Consider the following 26,896-nt stretch of genomic DNA (forward strand, 5'->3'; position numbering starts at 1 on the left):
TTTCCTCCTCTCTCCCTTAGGTACCACTCTCTCTATGCATGTTCCAATAACAACTGTGCCTTTACTAAGGTTGAACACAATAAACAGGTCTTTGTAAAGGATAATTAACAGCCAGCAGTGAATCTTAGTGTTTATTCAATTGAGTATGAATGAGTTATGAAAATTGTTTTCTACAGGGGAAGTAATGGGATATCGTTACCTTTGCACATGCTTTGCCTCTTGCATTATAGCACATTTATGATTTTCATAGTTTAAAGTCAGAATAGGTATACACAGATACAATATTTTTGCATTCAGACAGTTGTAGCTCAGTGCTTTCCTTCCCTTCTGTTAATGACAAAATCCCCACTCCATCTGCATCTAATCCAAATTCCTCGTGTCCACTCTGAGCTGGACAGGTGGACCTGAGCCTCTCCAACTGTTTCAGGAGATGCAAAGGTTCGTTTCTGGGACTGAATTTCCAAAACTGATGTAACTTGCCTAGGTTAGCACCCTCACATAGGGTGCTTCACAGGGTGCTTGAGGGGAAATACAGCAGTATTACACAGCTCAGAAATACATGGAGCCCCTACATTTGTGCGTGAACTTTCCATTTAGTGATAGAAAACTGTCATGTTGTTTTCTACTATTGGAGATACGTCCTTGGAGACATCCAAAATCAGGCTGGATCATGCTCTGAGCAACCTGATCAAACAGTAGGTGTCCCTGTTCATAGCAGGGGAGTTGGATTAGATGGTCCTAAGTGTCCCTTCCAACTTGAATGATTCTATTCAATAAGCACATTAAAAGCAGCAACCACCAGTTACAGCACGTATATAACATTACATATACATATATATGTTTCCTCAAAGTATATTCATATATATAAAATACAGAAATATCTCTCAAGTCTGAGACTGAAAACCAACCGTAGCATAATTTAAGTGAGAACAGTCTTTTAAAAAGCAGCAGCACTAACAACCATTGATAGAAAAGCAAAGGGAAGCAAAAGTGTCCAGATGAATTAAGTAAAAACAATAAATAAATAAATAAATAAATAAATAAATAAAAGTTTTCCTGGGACTGTTCCCAATGTCTATGTTTCAGTTGTCACCCAAGCCCTCAGGACAGTTCTTCACTCTGCTGAGAGAAGAGGTGTGCTCCTGCATCAGCAGAGCATATTGAGGCACAAGAAGTGCAAGGGCAGGGCCGTGATGTGGCGGGTTTTGTCACTGCTGTTACCTGGCTTTGCATTGCTAGGACACGCAGAAAACATGGGAACACAGCCAGAAACCAAGCCTTTTGATCTGACCTCAGCCATGTGTGAGGCTGGCAGTGCCATGGTACTACTGCTGGAATGCCAGGATGCACTCCAGGCGGTCCTGTCTCCAAGCAGTGCACCACCATTATCAGCCAGGCTTTGCTGAATCTGGAAACGGGGCTGTGTGCGGGCACTCAGGACTAGAACTCCTGACAGTGAACCTCACGCCATTTCTGTAATTGTTACTGAATAGGGCTTTTTTCTTCTCTGCTGCAACCTAAAAACCCCCTTTCAGTTCAGCGACTCGTTCTGACTTAAGGGCCGCTTCCAAAGCGGCGATCAAACAAGAGGGTGGGGAATAAAAAACATCGCAGCCCTCAGCTGCAGCGCAGCAGTCCTCAGAGGTGACCCACAAAGGGAGCCCCTGAGCCTCTGACCTCCACAGCCCCTTTACCATATTTTAAAGCAGTCTTGATTTGTTTTCTTTGAAAACTAGTGGGGATAGCGGGGTAGGTTCTGCACAGTGGTTTGTTTGTTTGTTATACCTCAAAATGCATGTCCTGGCTCTCCTGGAAGGGATTCTGGCTAACTGGGCAACTAATGAAACGATAATATTGCCCTAGTCAAGGAAGTGAAAGCAGAAAGAGGAAAATCCTTTTTTTTTTTTTGTTAATGCTTGGATTTGTTTTTTTTTTAATCTGGCTGCTTAGCGTCCCTCCTTCCTTGTTTACATCTACTGGGTTCAGTTACAAACTTACACGTTGGAGAGTTGAAAAGCTCTGCTCCTCCAACACACCTCCACCTGCCTACCGAGTGTGCCCAGAGATACTCAGGCAGCAGTGTTTAGCATCATCAACATATTAGAGGTTAAACAAAGAAAAAAAAATAGTCTATACACCACCTGTGGACAGTAAACATGATGAATTGGAGACATTTAGTTCTGTTCATTTGCAGGGATTTCATCCAAGCATCATAAAGTACGCGCTTTGCGGTCCTAGCACAGCCTGCCCTGTGCTGGTGTCAGTGGCTGTGTAACATTTCTGCACTGCTTTTGAAGTTATTCCTTGCACAGATGAGTGAAAAATGAGTCTGCTTCCACACAGGTGGGGAAAAGAAAGCATCTCTTGGTAAGGGAGTGCTTCTTGGAGTTAAACTAGGTTCAGTAGCTGATGATGGAGGTGCAGATGTAACATTTGTAACAGATGTAACATAATTTGTAACAATAAGGAAGGAAAGCACAGCTTCTGATCCATGTAAAACCAGAAGCATTGTGCTGCTGTCCCACACTGGCTGACAGGACGAGGGCTGCAAACAGAGCCCTGCTCAGAGCCAACACACCAACACCTGCCCCAGCACCAGCAGCCTCTGAGTGAGAAGCATGAGCACGGATTACTACACCGAACACGTCAGACTAAGTCAATAGTTTAATAACCACTATTAAGGCTTTTCCAAATCCATTTAACAACTGTAAATTAGTCCAAAATAAAATAGGCTCAGCCAATCAGCTGTGTAGTCACTGACACACAGCTATCTGCTCATTTCTCAATTAAGCCAATCTCGGCACCGCGATTGCCTTGGTTGGCTTTGCCTGTCTATGTGGCACGAGATGCGATGTATATATTCCCATCCTGCTCTGGAAGCCCCAGGGGGCCATCCCTAGAAACCCACATGAGCAAGGAGCGGCATCACTCACTCACGACTGCCATCCCCTTCCTATCCCAGGGGCTGGGAACAAAGCCCAAAGCCATCACACAGGGGCTGCCTTGAGGTCAGAGGGGCCACTTGCGCCCTGTCAGCTGTGTGCAAGCTTCTGTTGGCACCAGGGCTCGCTGGGTGACAGCAAGCAGCACAGGTGACAGCAGGGAGGAGATGAGGCCAGGCAGCTGCCACCAAGTAGCCAGCAGCAGCGCTCCCCTGGAGATGAGGTGCTGGCAGGAGCCAATCAGCCCATTGAGGGGAGAGCCTGTCAGGCGCAGCAGGAATAATTGAGGGAGCTCCTAATTAATTTGATAATAACCCTATCCTGTACTAACACACTCCACGTGCAAAAAAAAAAAAAAAAAAAAAAAAAGGCAAAAAGTGCCAGTTAGCAGTAGAAGGGGAAGGAAGTGTGCAGGTGCACAGGGCCTGGCACAAGGGTGGCCAGTGTTACATGATGCTTCATCCAGCAGCCTGGGCAGGACAGCTGGTCTTATGCACCGAGATACCAAGCAAACTGGCAACTGATAGCATCCACGTGTTTTTTTCACCAAAAGGAAGTGTTCTCCCCTTTATTTATGCATTTTTACGCAGGGTGAGGCCAGGAGTCCCAGGATGAGTGGAGAAACAGGGCCAGAGTTGCATGGCCAGAGCAGCTATCACCAGCCACCATAACCCTCCCACAGCAGTTCCACCAGATCAGTTCCATCAGATTTCTGGCCGCTCACCCAACACAGGACAAGGCTTGGGTACTTGGAGCAGGGCAGCTCTCCTTGAGTCCCTGCCAGGCTCGTGCCATCACTGAGGTGGTGTTGGCCCAAAGAGGCACTGGCAAAGCCTGTGGTAATCCAGGCACCTGCGATAAGCTGCTGGGAATCCAAGCAGCGGGTCTGGGATTTGATTTCTAAATAGTGAGGTTAGCCTGCCACCACCATTCCACACAGCCTTGTGGTTATTTTTTCTCTCATAGTCAGTGACACAAGCTGTTTTTTATTTTCACTCCTGATTTTTCTCAAAGCTCTCAGCATTCACTATTAGAGCCTAATCAGAGGGCCAAAAATGCAATATGTTTTTCAGAAAACAAGCAACTTGGATCTAATTACACTGTCAAAATTTTAACAGGTATCTCATACTCGCCACTTTAAAGCTCCCATAAAGCACGCAGCTATAATGAGGTCCAGCTTGCTTTCTGGGCAAATATGAAAGTTTTTTTTATTAATGTTTGTGAACACGAACAGAAGGCCAAGCTCCATGGATGGTATTGAGACTGCTGGAACAGACAGGTGGTGCTGGGTTTCTTACCTTTTTCAATTCCCCTTGCAAAGCAGGGAACACGTGCCAGAAGCCATGGGACGGCAGCACAGTGGGTTGGTCTCTGCATCCTGAGAGCAGGAGCTGATTTCCACTTGAAGGAGACCGTGGTGGGCCTTGGGCCTCTGCGGTGTTGCCAAGCAAGGTGACCCCATCACACAGCAATGCACTTAAGAGTGGGGACAAATTTGGAGGTTAAAAAGAAGCCCCCCCCCCCCCCCCCCAAATAAAAGATGCCATCCTCCCTCCCCCATCACTCACAAGCCTCTTTGAAATGCACCAATTTAAAATGAAACACAAACCTGGCACTTCGCCATGGGACTGCACAGTTTTTAAGTGACCCCATATGGAAAGTCAACCCGAGCAAGCTGTTAAATGCCTTAATCCAACCCTCTGGCCCCCTAGAGGCACATTTGTCCTGTGAACCACGGAGCCAAATTTCTGCAAAAGCAAAGCTTGAGATCTGGAAACATTAACTACCCTCCCATGTAGTCCGAGAACAAAAATCTTCACTGGGACATAACAAACAGTCAACCAAATTCAGTTATGGGTAAGGCAGACTTTGCATTTCATTGCTTTGCAACGTCGAATTTCTAAGCAATGCGAGTCCCAAACCCCAGCGGCTGTTGGGGCAAGGAGGGCACACAGGGAAGCACCCACCCCTGAAGAAGGATTTGCTCGGTGACTGCAGTGTTCACATGGGCACTTGGCCCATACGGTAGCTCACAAAATCTCTTTATGTTTTAAACACATCAAAATGACATTTGTAGCCAATATGGATCAGCACTGCAGATCAAATTAATAACCCAAAGCAAGAGGGACAGAAATCTCAGAAGCTGAACAACCACAGTAAAAATCCCACATGCTGCTGTCTTGTTTCAGACACGCTCAGCTTTACCATGGAATTACCAAATTCTGCTTTACTCCATTTCAGGTAAAAGCTCCCTACCACTGCGTGTCCCACCATGTGTGATGCAGAATGCATTGGTCAACCAGAACCTTGGAAAGCCTCCACACTGCCACCAGCACCCAGCCAAGCACACAGCGTGCACAGGCTCTGACTCACATCCTGGCAATTCACTTATTTGCATTGCAGTAGAGCAGATTCACCTCCAGCAGAAATGAGGGGGTCTTCCCTTAGAGCAAAGAACGGACAACTGACCCATTGGACATACTTAGTTTAAAAAGCAACCACAACTTTGATGTTTTGATTCAGGAAATGACATGGTTTCTCTAGCTGCAGTGCTATGAAATTTTAAGTGAAAGATTGCTTCCAGCAGAACACCCTGATTAAATCTGCAGAGATTTAGCAAAAAATAAGATTTCAAGGCCCAATTAATTTTCTGATTAAGAAGTCAAGATGGGTAAAGAGCTGGAAACAAGCAGCTGAGATCATAGTCTTTCTCCTTGAATATATTTCTATTCATTAATGAAGATTTTAAAAAGCAGAGGACAAGAGAATAAAAGACTGACCTTTGATGTATGTGATACGCCATAAACTAAAACCAGTCCTCCAGATCTTTGCCTGTCAGCTTTCCATTTATGAAACAGAAGTTGACTTTAAAGATAATTTGACATGATTACAGGTCTCCTTCAGATTGAAGTTCTCTCTTAAAAAGTGATCTATATACATAGCCCTTTTCTTCCTCTATGACGTTGAAATAGGCATGAAAGTTTTGAAAACCAGTGCTTCCCACTCACTTCTCTTCCTTGGAATCCTAGAGACACATAAAATCTTATCTTTCTGTTTTTGCTAGAGGAAGTTTTAGATGATCCAGGCTTCTCCATGAAGAGAGAGTGTCTTCCTTGCTCTTGCAGGGGAAAGGCAGTTCTCACAGAGCTTTTCCTATTCATATATAGAGATGATCATAAAAAGGAAAGCAGCCTAAAAAAAATCACTTCCAGGCGCTGAATTAGGGGTATCACACACTTGAAAGAAGTGAGCCTGCACCAGGCAGCTCTCGTGCCAGCCAGAGCCATGCAGAACACATGTGCCGTTTCACTGTTTCAAGACATCCAACTGACAGGCCAAACACGGCCTTCTTTCCTCTTTTTCCCACCAACAACCAAGCAGTTTGTTATTTTCAAGTAATAGTGAGTAAGGCTTATTTCAATAGATCTGTATTCCTAACAAAATGCAATCCCCCTCATTTAAACCTTTGACTGGAAGGAAGAAAAGCAAGCCAAACTTTCCCCTGGATCGGGGAATTTGACAGAGATATCCATGCCTGAATCAGACACATACAAGTCCTAGGACAAGGACTTATGCAAAAAAAAATCACCTGGGAGTAAAGTAGACTACGCTGAGAATCCAATGTACTGCAGGTAGTGAAAACTGTCTAACCCCCTGAAGTTTGCAATGCTCGTCTGAAGTACTGTATACTCCGTAAGTAAAACCTCCTGCCCCAGAAATCCAAGGGAGGGTGAAAGAACTCACTTGAAGGTTTGCCTCTTTGAAAAAGACCTGAGGGAAGGAAAAAAGGTCCATTCCAGGGCTCGCAGAATAAGTGTATTTAGATACTCCTCCTTAAGAAAGGACCCAGATGCAAGCAAGGTTTGTGCCATAGTTTAAATCCAGGTTCCCAGAAAAAAAAAACTTGCTTACAGAAAGATCAGAAGATCTGAGGATCATTACTGCAGAGGATTCTGAGAAATTATCTCCTAATACACAGTTGAAGACAGAACTAGTCTTGGGCTCCCTTTGGCTTGAACCTCTACTGAAATTTAATGCTGACAAATCAAAAAGGGATGTATCCAGAATCCGTAACCCTGATAAAAATGGGAAATCTGTATCATCTTAATCAAAGGATATGCCACCTTGAGCTGGGTCTGTGTCTTGTCCCTTGGCCTCATATGACTCCTGTGTGGTAGAGGTTAAGGGTTTGTTAAAGAATATCGGTTTTGATTAAGTGTCACATACGGCGTAAAACATCCTCTTTATCATTGGAAGTGAAGGTTGGGGGCCAGACAGTGCCTTTTAGAGAGCTTCTAATATAAATTAGGTGTCTTAGGTAATGGGTGGTTTTCAGACAGGATTGATCTTTCTGTGGTCCAGTGAAAGTAGGTGTGTTTGGTGAGATGTCACAAAAGCGAGCTTCCTGGCACCTATACTAATGGGCTGGTTACCCCTTTTGGAGTAGGACTTGAAAAATATAACACAGGAATCCCCCTCCCCCTTCCTAACTTTTTCATTTTCTTGATGTAATGGGCAAAGGTCTATACATCCTTTACTCCTTTGGTATTTCAGTCCTTGTATTTGCAGTATCACTCAGTGAATCTTAAGCCACTCATCCTTTTAGTCACTTATAGCTCCCTAAACTTGCATGAACTTAAAGATGAAGCTGTTATGAGTAGACTAGGTTACTTACTATTTTTATCAATGTACAGCCTTTAAAGAAAATTGTATCGAGTATACCATCACCACCACAACCAAATGATTTCTCTTCCCCATTAAGTCCTCTTTGGAAACTTTGATTGCACAGAGACCTAGGAACAACTGTAGAGATGTTAAACCCTACATTCCCCTGCCTCAAAAATAAGAGCAAACATGCAATTTTCTATAGACTTCAAAACCTGTCTGTATTTTCCTCTTTATGAAGCAGAAATTCTCTCTGCTTTGTGCAAAGAGTGGCATGATCAAAAGCACAAAGTGAGCACAGGAGAGGAAGAAGCTCTAATGCAGAACCTAACTGTGGACCTCAGGTAAAGAGGGTATATACAAAATAAACCTTTTCTTTATAGTTCATTGACATGTTGTAGTTAAAACTTTTCTGAAAAGTTTCCATGGATTTATGAAGAAGTGAGAGCACAAACGCACAGTCGGTATTGCAGACTCATAAACCTGGCCAATGAGCAAAATCCTTGTCTTTAAACATGCAGGAGTACTGCAAAAATTAAAATGTTTACAACACATTTCCTGCATACCCACTCATCATTGGTAAATATCAAAGTAAATAACATATTCAGATAATCAAGATGCATGAATTTATTCTGATTCTCTCACTGAAAACCATCCTTGATCCCAATGTAAGGAACCAGAATAACTAAGACTTAGAATATCCTTAATTTGTTTATAAAAATGGACTCCTCTTTAGGTGAAGACTTAAGCCTATAGGTAGCTGTAAGCACAGAACAGAACAGCTTCACAGTGGGATTATTGAAGTTACATTTACCAGCAAACCACGACCAAACCAAGCCTGAGATGTGAGACATTCATTGCCGTCCTGTTTGTTTCAATTTCAGATATGAAGTATAAAGACTCTTCTCTCAATGTGGAAGACCTGAAAAACAAAGACTAGGTGACCTTTAAGAATTTCTTCCAACTCAAAGGATTCTATGAATTTCTGTCTTTTATCTCAGGACCTCTCATGCTTATTTTTGCCTATTTGCTCATTTTTTGATGAATTAGCTTGGACAAAATGCATTGAAATGCTATTTTCAAAACCTACTTGGCCAGTTGAGAACTACTTCTTTCCAACAGCATCAAACAAAGAACATCTACTCCTACATCCCCTCCTATACCCAAAGGGAACAAAGCAGGAGGGAGCGCAGATGTGCCATGCAAGTGAGGGAGACATTTCACTAATGCAAAGAATGATTATATCAAAATTGGTGACTCCCCAGTACATTCCACTTAGTGCATCCCAAGTGATGATCACTTCTGTACTGGAAGGAGCCCACAAGGACCATCATTGGCTCCACCTGAGACCATTCAATCCTTATGCTTGAAAGCACCACCCAAATTCATCCTAAGCTGTGCCAGGCCCAGAACCATGACCACCTCCCTGTGGAGCTCATCTTAGTTACACATAGAATGGAACCTTGAACTTGAAAGGCAGTAACACACATGAGCAAATAGTGGTGGCAGAGCAACCAAGAGAGGTGATTGAAGTGTGTACCTACTACCAGAGCAATCTCCATTCTCCTTAAAGGGGTGACACTGAAATCAAGGACATGTGGCTTCCTTTATTCCTCAACCTACTGTGCCAATGCAGCACTTGAAGACAGCCATCCCTGCCACCCTCGGAGGGCTCTCCCCTGCAGGCCTTCCCCATGCATCATCTCCCTTTGCAAGGGGCAGGCAGCACAGTCAGGCCACCGAGCATCGAGCACTGCGCAAATCCTGCTCCTGATCCAAATCACTTCTGATAAGAACAAAAGCCGTGTGCAAATGAATATTTCCAGCTTATTTCAAATTCTAGGTTTCAACTGCAATATTAATGCTATTTTACAGTGTAATTTACTTGTAATAATATGTCATTATTGCCATTTTACAGTTTTCTCTTAAAGTAGTAAAGAAAATGTTTTAAAAGGCACAAACAGCTACAGCACAAATCTCCATTCAGCTTCAGAATCTGTGCTCTCCCATCAGAAAGGCACATAATTGAAAACAATGACATCCCCAATGCGCTAAACGCTCCAGTCATTACAGCATTTTTATTTTGGAATAAAAGAGCACACTCACAGCTTTTTTTCCCCCTAAATAGTAAATATAAATTAAACATTTCTCTTCTGTTCCCAGAATGGCATCTGTCGGGGCTGACCCCCAGCCATCAGGGCAGGGAGCCTGAGACAGCGTGCATGGAGGACAACACCCATGCCTGGGGACAAGGTCCCAAGCAGTGCTGGGACCAGGACAGATACCACAAGGAAGGCAGCATCACTTAAGGGAGAAGACGACTATACGTTGTGCAGTAATTTTGCATCTGTTACGTTTCTACGTGCCCACTGTATCTTTGGAGCATCCTATGAGAGCTGCACCCCATGTGGTTCCAGACTTTCATAGAATGGCTTAGGTTGGAGGGGACTTTAATGATCATTTATATTTCTATCTCCCCAGCCATGGGCAGGGCTGCCCCCTCTCCAGATCAGGCTGCTCAAGGCCCATCCAACCTGACCTTGAAGCCTCCAGGAATGGGGCACCCACTGCTTCTCAGTGCCAGTGCCTCACCACTTCGAAGAAAAAGTTTCTTCCTAACATCTAACTTAAATTTTCCCTCTTTTAGTTTAAAGTCATTCCTCCTTGGCCTATCACTAGCAGATCATGTAAGAAGTTGGCCCTTTTCTTGCTTGTAAGCTCCCTTCGAATACCAGGCTGCAGTGAAGTCTCCCTGCAGACTTCTTCAGGCTGAACAAGACCACTCTCTCAGCCTTTTTTCACAGAAGTGCTCCAGCCTTCTGATCATCTTCACGGCCCTTCTCTGGTCCTGCTCCAACAGCTCTATGCCCTCCTTGTCCTGGGGGCCCCAGATCTGGATACAATCCTCTAGTTGGGGCCTTGTAAGGGCCCACTAAGACATTCTCCTCCCTCACCCTGCTGGCCACCCCTTTTTTGACACAGCCCAGGACAACTGTTGGCCTTCTGGGCTGCAAGCATGCACTGTTGGCTTATGTCCAGCTTTTCATCTGTAGAACTGCTTGAGTTGGAAGGGACCCTTCAAGGCCATCTAGACCAACTCCCCTGCAATGAACAGGGACAATAAAGCTAGGTAAGGCTGCTCAGAGCCCCCTCCAGTCTGACCTTGAATATCTCCAGGGATGGGGCATCCACCACCTCTCTGGACAACCTGTGTCAGTGCCTCACCACCCTTACTGAAAAAACTTCTTCCTTACGTCCAATCTAAATAGTTTGAAACCATTTCCCCGTGTCTTATCATCACAGACCCCATTAAAAGTCTGTCCCCTTCCTTCTTATAGTTCTCCTTTAGATGCCGAAAGACCACTATCATACTTCCTCAGAGCCTTCTCCAGGTGGAACAGCCCCCAACACTCTCAGATTTTCCTCATGGAGAGGTGTTCCATCCCTGGAATTATTTTTGTGTCCATTCTCGGGACCTGCTCCAACAGGTCCATATCTCTCCCATACTGAGGACTCCATATCTGGACACAACAGTACCCCAGCTGAAGCATCACCAGCTCAGAGAAGAGGGGCAGGATCACCTCCCTTGACCTGCCTGCCACACTGCTTTTGATGCAGCCCAAGGGCTTTCCATCTTTACTCCAAATTATTCACATACCACAAGACTTCTTGGACACACAGTGAAGGGTGCTGAAGGCCATGTGGCCAGGAGGGCTGTAGGCTATATCCAGTTGTCTCTGGAATGTTGTACCAACAGCAACTACAGCTGAACAGCAGTGGGAGTTACACTACATTTCCAAAAATATGGATTCTCAGCGTGAAGCCTATCTGAATTCAGCACAAAAATATTTAGTGGCAGGCAAAACATTAGTAAACAAAAGCAGATCAAGATGATGTTGCTATAATAACAGATTACATTACCATTCCTTGTCCTCAGGAACACTCTGATTAGACCAGAATCCTTGCAGGCCTTATGAATAAGGCAGGATGGGGTCTGACAACCTTGCTGAGTGCAGGAGCCCAGCAGGCAGCAAGGGGCCGGGTGCTGCCAGGAGAGCCTAGCAGCAGTGACTGGGGCTGCTGATGCTGCTAAAAGTTGAGGCCAGGTTTTCTACCAGCATGAACTGGTACTGCTCCACTACTGAAGCCAAGAATGCTGCCAATTTGTAACAGCAAAAACTGACCCTGGTCTATTCTAAACCCCTTTTAGTGAAAGACTGAATTTTCCTAGTGAAGAGTAGGGAGGATGTTTTGCACTAGAGACAAGTACAAACTTTGCTGCTAGTCAAGGGATGGGAAGCTCCACCAGTCAAAGGAACCTACTACTCTGTAAGCACACCTTGCCTTGATTGCTGATCTTGGATCTGCAGTAGCATAATTACTGAACTAAGAGAAAATTACTTTTTGCTTGAGAGTGCTAGGACAGCTCTGAATCCATGAATGACTCCCCTCAGGCACTGGTGTTTAATTTATGAGCTATTTATCTCCTTGCACACACCCCAGCACAAACAATTATACTTAGTAATTTGTTGATCTTATCAAGGCTGTTTGATGTTACTGTTGCTACCTCCAATAAGGCTGTGCTTTGAAACTTAAGCAGGATTTAGAACCAAACTCAGCTACTTCACGTTTCAGAGAAGTTTAACCCTTTGGCAGCTGAAAGGTTTTACATGCCATCTGTAAAGGTGAGCAAACGTTCTATCTGCTGCTGCCTAGCTGGCAGTGCAGCCTCTCAGCAGCAGCGGGCACCCTTCAGCTGGGACACCAGCCTCCCTGACTACCAAAAAGGAGGACATGATTGACCTCTGAACTGTTGCATGTTCACCATCAATAGAACATGATGGATGCCTCTGTACACCTCACCATTATCCTTGGTTCTAAGGATCAGGAACCAAACTTGGGGCTGCACAGTGCTTGCCTTGGGCTGTATCTTATGCACAACTGCTCCTCTTCATGTCCTTGACCATGAAGTGTTCACAGGCAGCTCTCCCAGGTCTCCTCACAAACCTGTCATCTTCCTTGAGTGCTGCCACAGGCGCTGGGCTCACCAACACACAGCCAGATAATCTGGGAACAAGTGATACAGGCAGTGCAGTAATTTAGTGCTGCACTTTCAAGCCCATCCTTAAATCAGACACGGTGCTGGAGCTGGTGGTGCTGCTGCCAGCGGAGGGGGGGGTGAGGGAGGGAGAAGAGGAGGAGAGCTGCCAAGCCCCTTAGCAGCACGGGACCTGCAGCCCAGGGGTCAGCTCTGCATGAAGGCCACATGCACCACACCTGGCTCCTGCGCTGCAGCCCAGGTGAGCAGGGACAAAGCCCCGGTCAGTGCGAGCAGAGCTTCTGCCATCAGCATCCCCAGGGAAACTCATCTGCACTCAGATATACCCACACATAACTTCAGCCATCTGAACTCCTCCTGCTGTGCAGATTTCCTGCCCCGCAGGGCCCAAAGCCAAGGAGCGAAGCAGGAAGATGTCTGTGCCTCAGCCCCATGTGATGTCCCACGCTCAGATACGTTTTGTCAACTTCTGCATCGCATGTGCTCTCGCAATAGCAGCAGATTTTATTTTCTATATGGTTTATAAAGCTTTTCCGTGCCAAACACATACATTTTGCATGCAGAAAATAAAATGCTACAGGCACTCTGCAACTGCACGGAGCTGTAACGAGCTCTGATGAGCAGGCACGTACCACATCATCTGCTTATGGCAGCAAGAGCGCACATGTAACTGATTTCACAATATGCAACACGCTGCCATATGTGCCTGTTCTCATAGATCAGGAATTGGCACTACCTGTAGATAGAAGCCAAGAAAACTGCTTCAAAGAAAACAGCCTGGAAACACGGCATTTACTTCAAAACCTCCAAAGCCTGACCAGCACTCGGCTATCCCCATTCGCTGGGTACTGTGATGAATGCCACCACTTTGATTTTTTTTGTTGTTGTTTTCAAAGCCTCCAGTGGCTCTCCTGCTTTAACTGAAGCAAAATACTAGGATTAGCATAATCAAACATATGGAATTAGTACTGGGAGAGTAAGAATTAAAACAAGCGAATACTACTTCTAAACAGTTACCAACTTCTAACGATTCTCCCGCCAGCCACCCGTTCCCTTCATCCTTCGTGAGTTCACATGTAGAGAGAAATGTTAAAATTGAGCAGAAAACATTTAAGCTGACAACTTTGCCACATCCATTGCTCTTTCAGAGTGCAGTTTTGCTGTCATACCCGCAGCTGGCAGGAGCAGCAATGTGTCGAACCACCCGGCAAAGTGCAGCACCAGGATGGATGCTAAGCGGGCTGCGCTCCTTACTGGTGCCAGGGGACAGCCTTGGGAGGAAAGCTGTGCTGGAGAGGCACAGGGACAGCAGCAGCCACTGATGGCCCCATCCAGTCCTGTGCTTTGTGACTGTGGCCAACCAATGCCCTGCAGCACAGAATAAAACCAGAAGAACGTTAGTTAAAGCTGAAGAGATAAAATATTCATGTGAGTTAATAAGATGAAATGCACCATACTAGAGAATATACTTTTTTAAAGATATGGCAAAACTCTGAAGTTTGTTTTCTATTTTCAGAGTATTGTAATAGCATGCAGCACTTCTGTTATCAGGAACAACCTAGTTCAATCTTTGCCTACTTTCATTTATTCATATTTATGCAAAGTACTTACGTTCAAATTTAAACAAATATGGTTTGTTAAATGTAATTAAGAGAAGCAACAGTACAAAGAAATCCATTAACACTGCGATCCTTCCTGACAACTTCTTCATTTATAAGTCATAACTAGGGGCATGGGTACATTTTGGAAGCCAGAGCCAGCTTTGGGCGGACACGACCCATTCCAGCCAGTACTGGAGCAGCACAGGTGGCTTCCCCTCCCCAGCACACACGCTCCACTTCTCTCTTACCTTTCTTTGTAATGGGAATTCAGTGCAGTCTCGTCTCTGCGACTTCCCACAGAAAGGGACAGGTTCTGCTTTCCTTTGGCTTTGCAAGATTTGGTGCTCCTAATTTCTTCCCTTCCCCGCAGAGGGCAGCCAGGGACCAGCGGCCTTTTCAAAGTGTACAACCAGGTTTGTCACAGTGATGCAAGAGGTCTGGCACAGCATTAAGTGAAGAGCAACACCAGCATCTCCCCCAGCCAAGACCACACTGACACCACAGGCACTTGAGAGAATCATCAGGCTATTTTAAATACACTAAGCATACTGCAACAGAGGGCAATCCTATAAACTGGTTCTTCCTAGAAACTTGCTCTTCCGTGTCACCCAAAAAGACCGGCTCTCTCCTGTGGTTAAAGGGGAAAAAAAAGAAAAAAAAAAGCACTCCTAACTGCAGTCTTTGTCAGCCCAGCGACTTGCCTGCAGCACAGCGTGACCTCTCCCTTCACAACACTATCTGTGTCACCCTCCACTGGCCTGAAAACCTGACCCGAGAGGACAACACACAACATCAGGCACCGCTGCTCCAGCCTCCACAATTTAATAATCTCGAGGCAAGGAAGAAATAGTTTAAAAATGACTGGAGGAAAAAAAAAAAAAAAAAAAAAAAAAAAGCCACAGCCTCAAAAAAAAGCATGATTTTTCTATATTTGCTCTCTTCAGTAAAAATAATTTACGCTGCATCATTTTTATTATCCTTGCTATCATCTCTCAGCGAATGTCCATCTACAAATTCATTAACTTTTTTGAGACAAATCATTGGCATCCTAATCTTCTGATTCCCATGAAAGACTCACTTTCAAGACACAATTGCAGCTGCCCCACACTGCCAGTTACTGTATCATACACGTCTTAAAATTCTGTAATCAGCATCCACCAGGTGCCGTATCGCATTCAGCACACCACAGTCAGTCAATACAGACATCCCCAAACACACCAAGGCTGGTTTTGTCAAATGTTTTATTGAGTGTAGACATCTGGAGTACTGTAAAACATGCATTATCTGTAGATTCAAAAAGGAGCAAGCCACATTGTCCTCACTGTCAAACGTGTCAGGCTTGGCATACATGATGGAGATTAATGAAGTATCATGAGAGTAATATGGTTCCTGAAAAGCTTCTACAATTTGGAGTAGGGTCTTAATCGTTTCAAATGCAAAGCTGTTCACATTTAGTGAACTTGCATGTTCACCGGAGGTGCCGTATTTTAATTCAAAACAAACAAGAATAATTTCACTGGGGGAAGGGGAGGTTCCCTAGGTAGAAACTGTATGCTTTTTGTTTCCAGATATTCCATCCCAAATAAAAATTCAAATGCTTTTTGAAGCAGCACAGTTTATTTCTGAGCAGCGAACAACGTCTGATACTCATTTCTTCTTGGGTTGCTGAGGTGTATTAAATTTAAAGAAGATAATATCTCCATCCTCCACAACATAATTCCTGCCTTGTTGCCTGTATTTTCCAGCAGCCTGTAAATACAACAGACAAAAGGAAAATTGGTTATTTCATTAGACATTTTATAGCATTTCCTATCTGTGAGTTTTTTAATACATTTTAGTGTAAAAAAAAAAAAATAATGGTTATGCTTCAGCTTCTGAGTCTGACAGTCGCAGTACTCCCCAGTTTGACATAATTTGGTTTCACATGCACGCAGAACATAAAATAATAATTTCACTATTGAGCTGGTGGCACACCAGTGCCTTCCATCTCATAACGCGGTCAATCCAAAACATTTCCGTATCAGAAATGGAACGTACAAGTACATAAATCCCTGCAAATCTAATGATAACTGAGACTAAACCAGCTTTTAGCTTTCCTTCTTTTCATCCAAGCAGCCCTTGTGACGGCCAATGCTGGTGGCAGGAAGCTGAACTGGGCTTGCAGGAGGGAGCCATGCCCAGCACCCTGCCTGGCGGTGGCCGTGCTCACACACCAACTTTGGAGCGGCTTCCAGCCAAGGACAAGCCCCAGCTGCCAGAGCCACTGCGCGAGGAGGTCACGGCCGCACACGCTTGTGCTTCCAGCGGGGCCCTCGCCTGCTGGCGCCCAGATAACGAAGGGCCAGGAGTATGAAATGTGGCCTTTCCGTCAGAATTTCCTTTAGAACAAATTTGCTTATGGTACAGACATCAGAAGGGCAGATGTAAGAGCAGATAGACTGTGAAACCGGGATAGAGGGGATGGCACTGAGACCAAAGACATGAAAAGGAAATTCGTTATGGAGATGCTATACTTGAGGAGAGCAGAAAATAGGTAAGGAACCTATTAAGAATCAGTGCGCTCTGCATTAGAATTTATTATTATACTTTCCTGTCTTTATCTCATTGTAATTAAGCCCGGCATTACAGAGGCTACAGAGAAGCCGCAGCATTAGGACTGACAGACTGGGCGGGAGGTGGTCTACAGCAGCATTTATCTTGAAAAGTGATCTACAATATGGAAAAGTTGAGAGCTTCTGCTTTAGTTCAATAACCATTCCTGTTTTGAAGTTTTCTCTTGCAGGAGAAAGTGCTTCCATGCAAGACCTCACTGTGCCATTATTCTCAATGACACTATCACAGTGGTGGCATGCTAAGATCCCATTACAGGAAAGCTGTTAACTAATGACCTTAGTTGCAGTAGAACAGATCAGATTAATGGTACATAGTTAACTTAGACACCTTTCTTTCACAAAGCCTGCTCTGTAAAGCAACGTATTCCCCATATTGCTGTCTAGGAATTTAGAGGCTCAATAACCTTGTCGCTGTCACTCCTTATTTAAATGTCACCAGCGATGCTAGCCTACAGAAAATCTCAGATACAGCAGCTCAGACAACAAATGCTCAGCACAGCAGTGATTGACCTTATCCCGTATAACCAGCTATCCATAGATAACAAGTAAGACTTTACCAATTTCTGTATTTATCCCCTGGAAATTTGCTGAGACAATAAAAGCCTTACTTTCAAGTAGCCTTAGCAGCTCTTTCCTTTGAGAATCCTAATAATGCTCAAAGTCAAGAGTAATTAGACTAATTGATGGCATAAACACTAATAAAACAGTGCTGTAAAAATCATCGGCAAGTCAAAGCTGCAGGCACAGGTACACAGACATTATGCAGTCGGACATTATTGCTCTCATATGGTGTACAAACCTGACCCCCACAAAGTAACAATATGGATTTTTCTCAGCACATCCTTGCAGCTGTCAGAGCGGTGCAGACTACTTCAATTAAATACATTTTGACGCACTAACACGAGTTTATGTATTTTTGTTACCAGTTTACAGTTAATTAAAAGTGACAGTGTTCCTTTAAATTCTCTGGAGACCATTTAATCCATTTCCATTGCTATCAGAAACACTGGTTGAAAAAATCAATACCCATTTGTGAATCTTGAGTATGTATTAAACAAGACACGTCTAACCAGTTCATTTGCACTTGAAAGCAGCCATCTGTAGAAGCCAGCTTTGCCTAAGCAGATATGATTGCTAATAATGTGATATCCCTGTAGACTACAAAGCCCACACAGAGCTATTCAGTGTATAGTTCACAGCACTGGCATTAAATTAGTTATGCTGTACTGGTGTTAGACACACACAAAATCAAACTTAAAAATCGATCAACTTGATAACGTACAAAGCGGGCGACTCCCATTACCGCTGTTATTTCAGTTGACTCCTAAAAGCTCCCAAATCTAATTTTGAAATTTACCAGCAATATAGAAGTAATTAGTAACGTGTATGGCACGAAACGTTGTATTAAATGCAAATTAGAAAGACTGGAGTAATACCCTGCCTTTTTCTAAGAGCAAGGGTTTTGCTGGTTGGCTTTTTTGTTTTTAACTGATTTAAAAATGGAAAAACAAAGGCAAATACTCTTGCTTTATTACATGTACCTTCAAAGCAGCCAACGTTTTTTCATTAAATGCACTTTGAACACGGAAGCTTGCTGTCTGGAATCTTACGTAGCGAAAAGCAAATGACGATACACGAGCAAAATACTTAATAGATTAATTCAGTAGACACTAAGTGATGCAGCTTCTCAGGGAGAACACTTCGATTTGAACTTCAAAAACTGATGCTGGCAAAATATGAATCTTGGTTACATAAGGTGGTTCCTGACTACAGAATATCGGATTTATTTATAGCTGTGGTTTCACTTTACAACTACAACTCTACTTCCCTTTTCATATAACAGTTCACATGCCGCAACGAACCAATTATACTGGGATTTTTTTTCCTCCACTTCCTGGGGTTCAAACAAACCTATTAAAGCCCCGCTGCTCAGTATGATCTTCCTTAGCGATACCACTGAGAATAAGCTGAATCTGAAATCATAGTTTTGCATACCTTTCAAGGTATCAAATAGCAAACAATAAAGCCGACCCTTTTAAATTCTTTAACACGTTACAGTGCTTGGGAACCTTCAAATGCTGAGGTGGATTAAAAAATATATATTCTCTATAATAGTGATTTTGTAAGATTTTATAAAATAGAAATCTTACTAAAACATCAAAAAAGCCAAACGAGAATTTAAATGCATATGAAATAAAGGGAAGTTTCTCTGGTTGAAGAAGGTGGAAATAATGCAACAGCAACACAGAAGAACAGTTCTTCTTATGACATTTATTTGCCATGTACAAGGTAATCTTGTATTTAATAACTTTGGATCAGATATAATTTGTCAGCCAGAAGGGCATAACTTTGGGCACCCAATCAGTCTCTGCCCTCTAGTGTCGAGAAAGCAGATAAAACTCAACAGAAGTATAACTACAAAAAAGCATGAGCTCGTGAAAAGTTTCTCATTAAAAACATTTGCTGTCCATTCAGTAGATAGTTGCTAGAAAATTTCACTTCATGTAATACATTTTAGAGGGTCAACTAATTACTACTGGTACCCAAACTGCGCAAGGCATAACAGTTTTGAGTATGACATCAAAGAGCAATTGAACTTAATACCAAAATGGTAAATTCCAAGATCTTATTGTGCATATCACAGCCTACAAGTGGAGTCCACCACTCCTAAAAAAAAATAATTATGAAATATTTTCTTAAATATTTGCATTTGGCATTTGTGATACCTTCACAGCAAACTCAAAAAGGATGACACATTATTGGAAGATACATTTTCTGCATTTTTTGTCTTTGTTTTAAAGGTGATTGGAAAGTCTGCTAGATCATTGTAAAAATTTCATTTTTTCCAAAGCACATTCGTTTTAAAGGTTATGAACATCTGAATGCTAACCTATAAACCAAGAAAACAAAGCACAACATTTGGTGCCAGTGTTGATATTTAGTACATAAACTGTCTTGGATACTGGAACTGTTGCACTCCTGTCCAGCAAGTTGGTGCATCTTTCCTGTTTCCTAAGTCAACAGTGGATTTTGCTCTGTCGCTGTGACTGTTATATACACCTAGCTTCAAGAATGCCTTCCCAGTGAAAAAAACACATGAAATGGAAAAAAGGAGGAAATGAGAAGAAAAAGAATGGGGAGCTCACCTTGACAGCGGCTTCTGAGCCTCCTTCTTTAAAATCTTCATATTTCATTACCTCAGCCATAATGAATCCCTTTTCGAAATCCGTATGAATCTTCCCTGCAGCCTGAGGAGCCTTCGTCCCTTTCTGTCAAGGAATGACCAGAAGAAAATTAATTGCATTTAAGAAGATTGATTGCAGAAGAGAGGTTTCTTCTTTTTAGATACGCTTTCAGGATCTGTTGAAACTTTGTTTCCTATCAGTTAGAATGTCAGACATACAGCTGGGTGTTTTTCCAAGTTGGGACACACAGATAAATGCCTTCGCCACAGATAAACCAACTGACATTAAAAGAAGGGCAGCTTTGTTTTTTCCCAATAGGCATAAACAGCAGTATTGATCTTAGAAGGTATGATTGTGTTCTGTTGTGGGAGTCACTTCGATCCCTGGCTCTTCACATAGAAAGCCAGGAAAGTAAAGGTCTTGTTTAAAAATAACTTTAAAATCTGAGAGATTCAAGACTTTTAGCTACATTCAAATAATTTCAGCAGCTACACGGTAACATTCCTTGGCAAGCCGCATTTGAGATCAGAAATAATGTATGAATCTCAAGCTTTATATACTTGCTGATATATTTTTTTTCAGAATCATTTTAGTAAATCTAGAAAAAAAAAATATTCTTACCAAAATGTCAACAATTACACCACTTAAAAATAATTAAATAATAAAAAAAAAATCACTGCAACTATTATAAGGTAATTTAAGCTTTTGCAATAAAGCAGAATGCATTATAGCTGTATGCCTTAAATTACCAGGACATGCATTCTGTGCACATACAACCATGGCAAGAAATTTGAGAAATAATGGTGACCTAAAGGCTGCTTAATAAAGCATGTTAAAGTGCTAAGGAGTCTGACACTGTAAAGCACAGTTTTTACAATAAAAGATGTATTGGGTTAATATGGCTACTCACTGATGCTTACCTGACTAAATATCTTCGCACATTAAATCAAAGACACTTACAATCAGTCTTAAGATAAACCAGCTTTCAAATTTTCTAATAAAGAGCAAGCATTTCTCCTGCTGAAAACAGCGGAGTTTCAGAATGTGCTTTTAGAAACTCCGGCATAAATCAGAAGGACAGAACTTCTACTGTGTTATTTCAGTAGCTATTTCAAGGGCACTCGCTGCGAGTTAGCACGGAAAAGGAGACAGATGAAAAGACTAAAAAACATTTCTAAAAGACCACTCGTGAGTTCGATGTGCTGAAATATACACACATCTGTAGCAGTATCACCTAAAAATATAAATTTCCTGGAAATTATGTTGATTAATGAAAACAAATTAATTCCTTCGAAATGAAATTACACACAGCATTGAAATTCACTGCACAGCACTAAATATACTGATGCAACAAAAAGGCTCAACGACAGATCTGCATCTGTCCAAAAGTTGATGTTTTGTAATTTTTAAGGTAGTTTATAACTACACGTGTTTCAAAATATTTTGCAATACTGATCCTTGTATTACACTGTATTTTCATTCAAAGGCAAAGCACTACAGCTCAGCTCTTACTATCCTCTGGGAATAAATTAGTCAATCTCAATGGCTATAATCATTCTACATCAATATTTAAAATTTAAAATACGTAATATAATTTTAGGCATGGCGTAAGTTCCTGGATAAACACAGAAAGCTACCAAAATAAAGTAGGTCTAAACATTAGAGTCAGTAGAAGATCTGAATTACTGCACACTGATTTTAGGTTTTTGAGCCCAACTGTGTATCCACGAGGAATATAATGATGTTATATTGCTTTTATTGCTGAAAATGTAATCCGAGCAAAGCAAAGGAGGAATGAACCACCCGCAACCCAAACAAACTTAGTGAATACAAAATGAAAAGCAACATCAATTTCACTGCAGACAAACCCAGTCACACAGATTAAGCAAGCACAATACTGGTACGTCTTATCTCTGACCACAGGAGGAGGGTAGACAGATTCTACAGGATGAAGAAATTCAGACTATGTAATAGGCAGAATCAATTGTTACCTGCCTCAATCAATGCAGCTCCACTTTCACTGTTCAGCAGCTCACAAATAATTAAAGTTATCCTGGACAAAAACCTCATCTGTAATGACTAGCTAACCGCCACCATGACAAACTTCAAAGTCAGTGATATCAATCTGAATTCAATAGTGTGGAACTGGATATAGCTGATGAATAAGTATGAATCTTACCCTGATGGTCCATGCACGCACTTCATCTGGGCCTGCGGTGAAAAAGTATTCTAGTTGGAGTGCTGCATATCCAGCCTTAATGATCTTTGGTAAAGCACTGGAAAAAAAAATGAATCCAATTCATTCAACATATACACATGAAACAGCTAAATGCCTCAAGTAATCAATTTACATTGAAAGACATTGCATATTTGGAAGACACTGGATCTACTTTTAAACTCTGTGACAATCAGAGTAGCCTTTTTCTTTGAGCTCTCTTCAGAAGAACTATTTTTTTTTTCTTGTCTTTTTCTTTTTTCTTTTTTTTTTCAAACTGCAGCAATATATACATAGTATTTTGATTTGTTTATTTGGCAGGATACAGAAATACGGGATAAATTGAAATCACCCTACCAAGCAGCACTTTTGGTCTCATGCAATTTTCAAGACTTCTGGTCATGAAAGCATAACTCTTCGACTGAAATTCAATATTGAAACAATTTCTTATAGTTCTTCAGAAAAATTACGGCAAAATTATCTCCACCATTCCTGCTCCCCATGGATGACGAAACAGTTTTGGTGATCGCTCCTTCTCAAAAATATACATAACTAATACCTATGTTATAATTAAAACACTGTACAGAGATGACAGATGACAGTTAAAAACTTAATTTAAAATAAATCTTTTCACTCTGTCTCATGGTAAAGAAAGGAGAAGATTCTCTCTTTATAATGGTAATTACTCTGTCATTTATTATTCTATCAGCGCAAGCAATTAAATTACTGCAAGGAAATAGTTGATAATAAAGTGTAGGGAAAATGAATGCTAATTAACCTTTGTGTCATGTTCTCTTCCAGATACTTCTGTTTCTCCTCAGCACTCATATCTTGCAACTTGAGTTCCAAGGCCCCACTAAAAGGAATGACCAAAGCACCCGGGTCGTGCTTGTCCACCCACTCTTTAATTTTTATCAACCTGTAGACAACAAAGGGCACAACATTATCTTGTAGTGCATGCATGGCTGTACCACATTCATTATTATCAAGTAGCACATACATATTCATAAGAATTGCACGGTTTTATGATGCCATCTTTTTGTGTATTGCTTTCCAAGGTCAAGGCATTAACAGGCAGCGATTGCTTCAGGTGTACTCCATTAACATTTCACTGTTTCTTGGTTTCTGTTTGGCATTTAATCTATAAGAAATAGCCATAATTCGAGACAATAACTGGGTTTTTGGTTGGGGTTAAATACTTGCAATCTAAAATGCTAACTGAATAAAACTGCATTCGTAGACGTAATTTTTCAGAGACTTGCAAAGGCATTCCTCATCAAGCATGGTAAAACTGAGGGGTTTTCAGCTTTTCTTCTGACTTACTTTTTCCATTAACGTCTCCCCACAGTGGCTAGGGCAGCTGATATTCGCAGACTGAAAAGAACATTCTATAACCTCCTAGACAGCAAGCAGTACTCTGCTTTTTTCTGGTTATTGATCCTGAAGGATGCCATAGCTAATGAATACAGGGCCATGTTGCCACCAGTTTTTCCCACCTTTCTATTATCTCCCCAGGACAAAGCTTCTAGATATTATACTACTATTATTTTTAAATAAAGAACCACATTTTCTATTTCTTCTCACCTTCTGTTTTCTCAACCGGCAGCATCATCAGTAAGAGTTTACTATACTTTTTTTAGTTGAATGAAATTATGCATTTAGAGCTACGGATTCATGGTACTGGTTTTTAAAAGTTCAATATCTCAATTAAAAAAAAAAAAAATCACAAATATTTGCAGCACATTCACATTGCATTCATTACTGCAAATGCTATGTACTTTAAATCTAAGGGAGACATTCGGAAATGACCTGGAAGGATTGATGACTCTTCAGCTTCATCTCCAGGGCACTACTTCTGAACCTGGGGAATGGTAGGAATGCAGACAACTGTGCATTCAGGAAGGAAACACAACAGCCAACAGGCAAGAGAATACTTCCTGCACGCTAAGGCAAAAAGTACAAAACACAGTGCTCTGGGTGCCGTAGATGTTTCAGGCCCAAAGCACCCACCATACAGCACAGATTTTATGCTTGCTGAGTTCCTTTTCTTAGTCCCGCTAATCTCTGAGATTTAGACCAAGGTTTTAACTGCTATTATACTAAAGTGCTTTGAAACTGTGGCCTGCAAACCTTTAAATAATCAATGCAAATGTCACTTCAGAAAAAAACGAACTGAACCACAAGTTCATCAACACACATTTGTCAAAGAAAATAGCAGGGGATCAGAGCTATTATGAGATTAAGTGCATGGCCCACTGAGTAGGGCTTTAGATGGGACAAAGAATATAAAAGTTCACTCAACAGTTTTCACACGTTTGTTATATAAGGCTGGTCCTTCTATCATTTACTTATGTAAATACCCCATCAGTGGTTTTCAATCCTCATTATACTAATCTTTCTCCCTCCAGTTATCCAATGAAAATATAGTCTGGTACCCAAGACTGATACTGAAACACTATTACCTTCCGAGACACACGAATTGAAAACCACAATTAAAGCACATTTCTGAAACCATACGTGACATCTCACAGCACTTGTAAAAGTAACATTTGTCGTTGACTAATTTATTTGGGCTAGCAAACGGGATACCGAAAGTTCACAGCTTATAAACGTCAACCTTTTGCGGAAAACCTATCTAGGAACGTATCTGCTATTCACAAGAGGACTTAACATCTGTGCATACTTTTTTTTTTTTTTTCCTTCAAAAAGTATCTAACCCCAGCCCTTAGACTAATTAAATAATGCACCAAGTGAAAGGCACAATGAAACACGTTAAGTTGAGAAACTGAAACAGGCAGAAAAATGATGTCTAAAACTGTATCCAAATTCTGTTTGGTAAATATGGTCATCGTAACCAATAAACTACGAACTATTGTGGAACAACAAGATAAGAAATAATTACTTTGGCTAAAACACCAATTCAGAATAATAATAGTCTTAGACTGTCATTTTAACAGCTTTTCTATTGAGTCCTTAGAGGGATTATTTGCATTCCTCAGGTATTCTATTGTACAATTCAGATGAATAAAGACTTACAAATCATTCCTCTACCGCCAGTGTGAGACTTTGATCCAGTGAATACACCATTGTACCTTAACTATAATTGGCAAAAAACCTGACAGTGTAGAGCATCACAAGCTTAATAACAAAGGAGAATATCTCAAAGTGTTGACAGATGATCTTCATAATGCAGGAGCAGAGCTGGTACATTTTAGCAATAAATGAGCACCGAGGTCTAAAGGTCTCTGAAGTGACTGACATCAGACCTGCTTCAGCCTCACTAAAAGAATACGTACTGCATCGTACTCTGCAGACAATCAGGTTCTCTGCCTGAGGGTTTCACTTTTCTGACTTTCAATGTCACGGAATTACTAAAAAGTATTCAGGAATTCCCCTAAACAAAGCAAACCAAAATAAAAAGTAAATACTCAAATATAAACACAGTTACATGCTCTCAATGGAACTTTCCCCAAAACTGAATTGTTGACTAATGATCGCTAAAGTAATAACACCTCTTTGTTTTTCAGTTAGGGATAACCCAGTGTGTTAAACAGAATAAAACTGTCTTAACATGTTGGTAAAAAAAATTATGTCAAAGTCTATTTGATTTGAGCAAATCATTTTTCCATGGAAGTATCAGGATGTCTGTAAAAGGACAGTAGTAAATAGCAACTTACTTGGATCTGTGTTAAGATAAGCAAATCCTGGAGTATGTTTCCATTTTTTTCATGCTGCATTTGACAGTGAATTACAAAAGGTATTGGATTTCAGGCTGACAGAGAAGACTATTGACAACAGAAAATCTCAATTAAGAAAACACACTAAAATCTAACAACATGAAAAATAAAAGAAATCCAGTAAAACTGGCAGAAGAATCAATGCCCATGATAAACAGCTGAAACTACTTTAACTTCAAGAAACAAGAAAGTGTTCAAGATAAAGATGCTGCTTTACAAAGTAAACTGAAATCTACTTGAAAACAGCAGACACACAAAAAGCAACAAAATCTTCTTTCCTGTCCATGTTGATAAAAATGCTGTTACAAGCAGAGTCAGAACCAAATTCTGATAATAAAACATATGGCAGAATGAAAAAAGGCAGCTTCTAGTTCCACTCAGCAATGACAGCCAGGGATGTCTCAGAGCATTCTGGGCAACCACCAGTGTTAGTCTACCAAAATCGTTTGGCTGTTCTCTCCGGCTGGCCCTGTAGAGGATGAAATTTAATTCTGTCCACCACAAATGGACCGTAATATCCCTTCTGGAAAACAATACAAGCCCAAGATGAAGAAAAATCACCACACATTTTGGTGAAGACAAACATCTTAAACTAAATTAAAAACAAGACTGTATAAAAACCTGACACAGGAACAAAGCCAGATCTGAATCACTTGCAAATAGGGGATCAAAACTTGGAACTCTGACCAGGGAAAATGGCAGAGAGGAATTGAGATGCTCACTTTCACAGCAACATAGGACAAAAGCACATCAGCTTCTCTACTACTAATTTGGAAAATGCTGTGAAGACTTAAATGCTTTCTTGCCACTATGGATCTGTATATGTGACAAGGAGATCATATGTCAGGGGATTCCAGATTTTAATTCTGCATTAGCTTGA

The 26,896-nt window shown here is 41.7% G+C and overlaps 1 protein-coding gene across 1 annotated transcript in view; it reads right to left on the reverse strand.

Annotated features, from left to right (window-relative positions):
- Positions 1-15,491: 15,491 nt before the first annotated feature.
- OLA1 (Obg like ATPase 1) overlaps positions 15,492-26,896 on the reverse strand; it is an 86,337-nt gene continuing 74,932 nt past the window's right edge. The window contains exons 8-11 of the mRNA XM_048953723.1: positions 23,058-23,198; positions 22,244-22,340; positions 20,026-20,148; positions 15,492-16,016 (exon numbers count right to left, since the gene is read on the reverse strand). Coding sequence (XP_048809680.1) covers positions 15,915-16,016; positions 20,026-20,148; positions 22,244-22,340; positions 23,058-23,198 — 463 coding nt within the window. The 3' untranslated portion in view covers positions 15,492-15,914. The remainder of the gene's footprint in view (positions 16,017-20,025; positions 20,149-22,243; positions 22,341-23,057; positions 23,199-26,896) is intronic.

Source organism: Lagopus muta, chromosome 8 (assembly GCF_023343835.1).
Source record: "Lagopus muta isolate bLagMut1 chromosome 8, bLagMut1 primary, whole genome shotgun sequence".
Classification (NCBI taxonomy): domain Eukaryota; kingdom Metazoa; phylum Chordata; class Aves; order Galliformes; family Phasianidae; genus Lagopus; species Lagopus muta.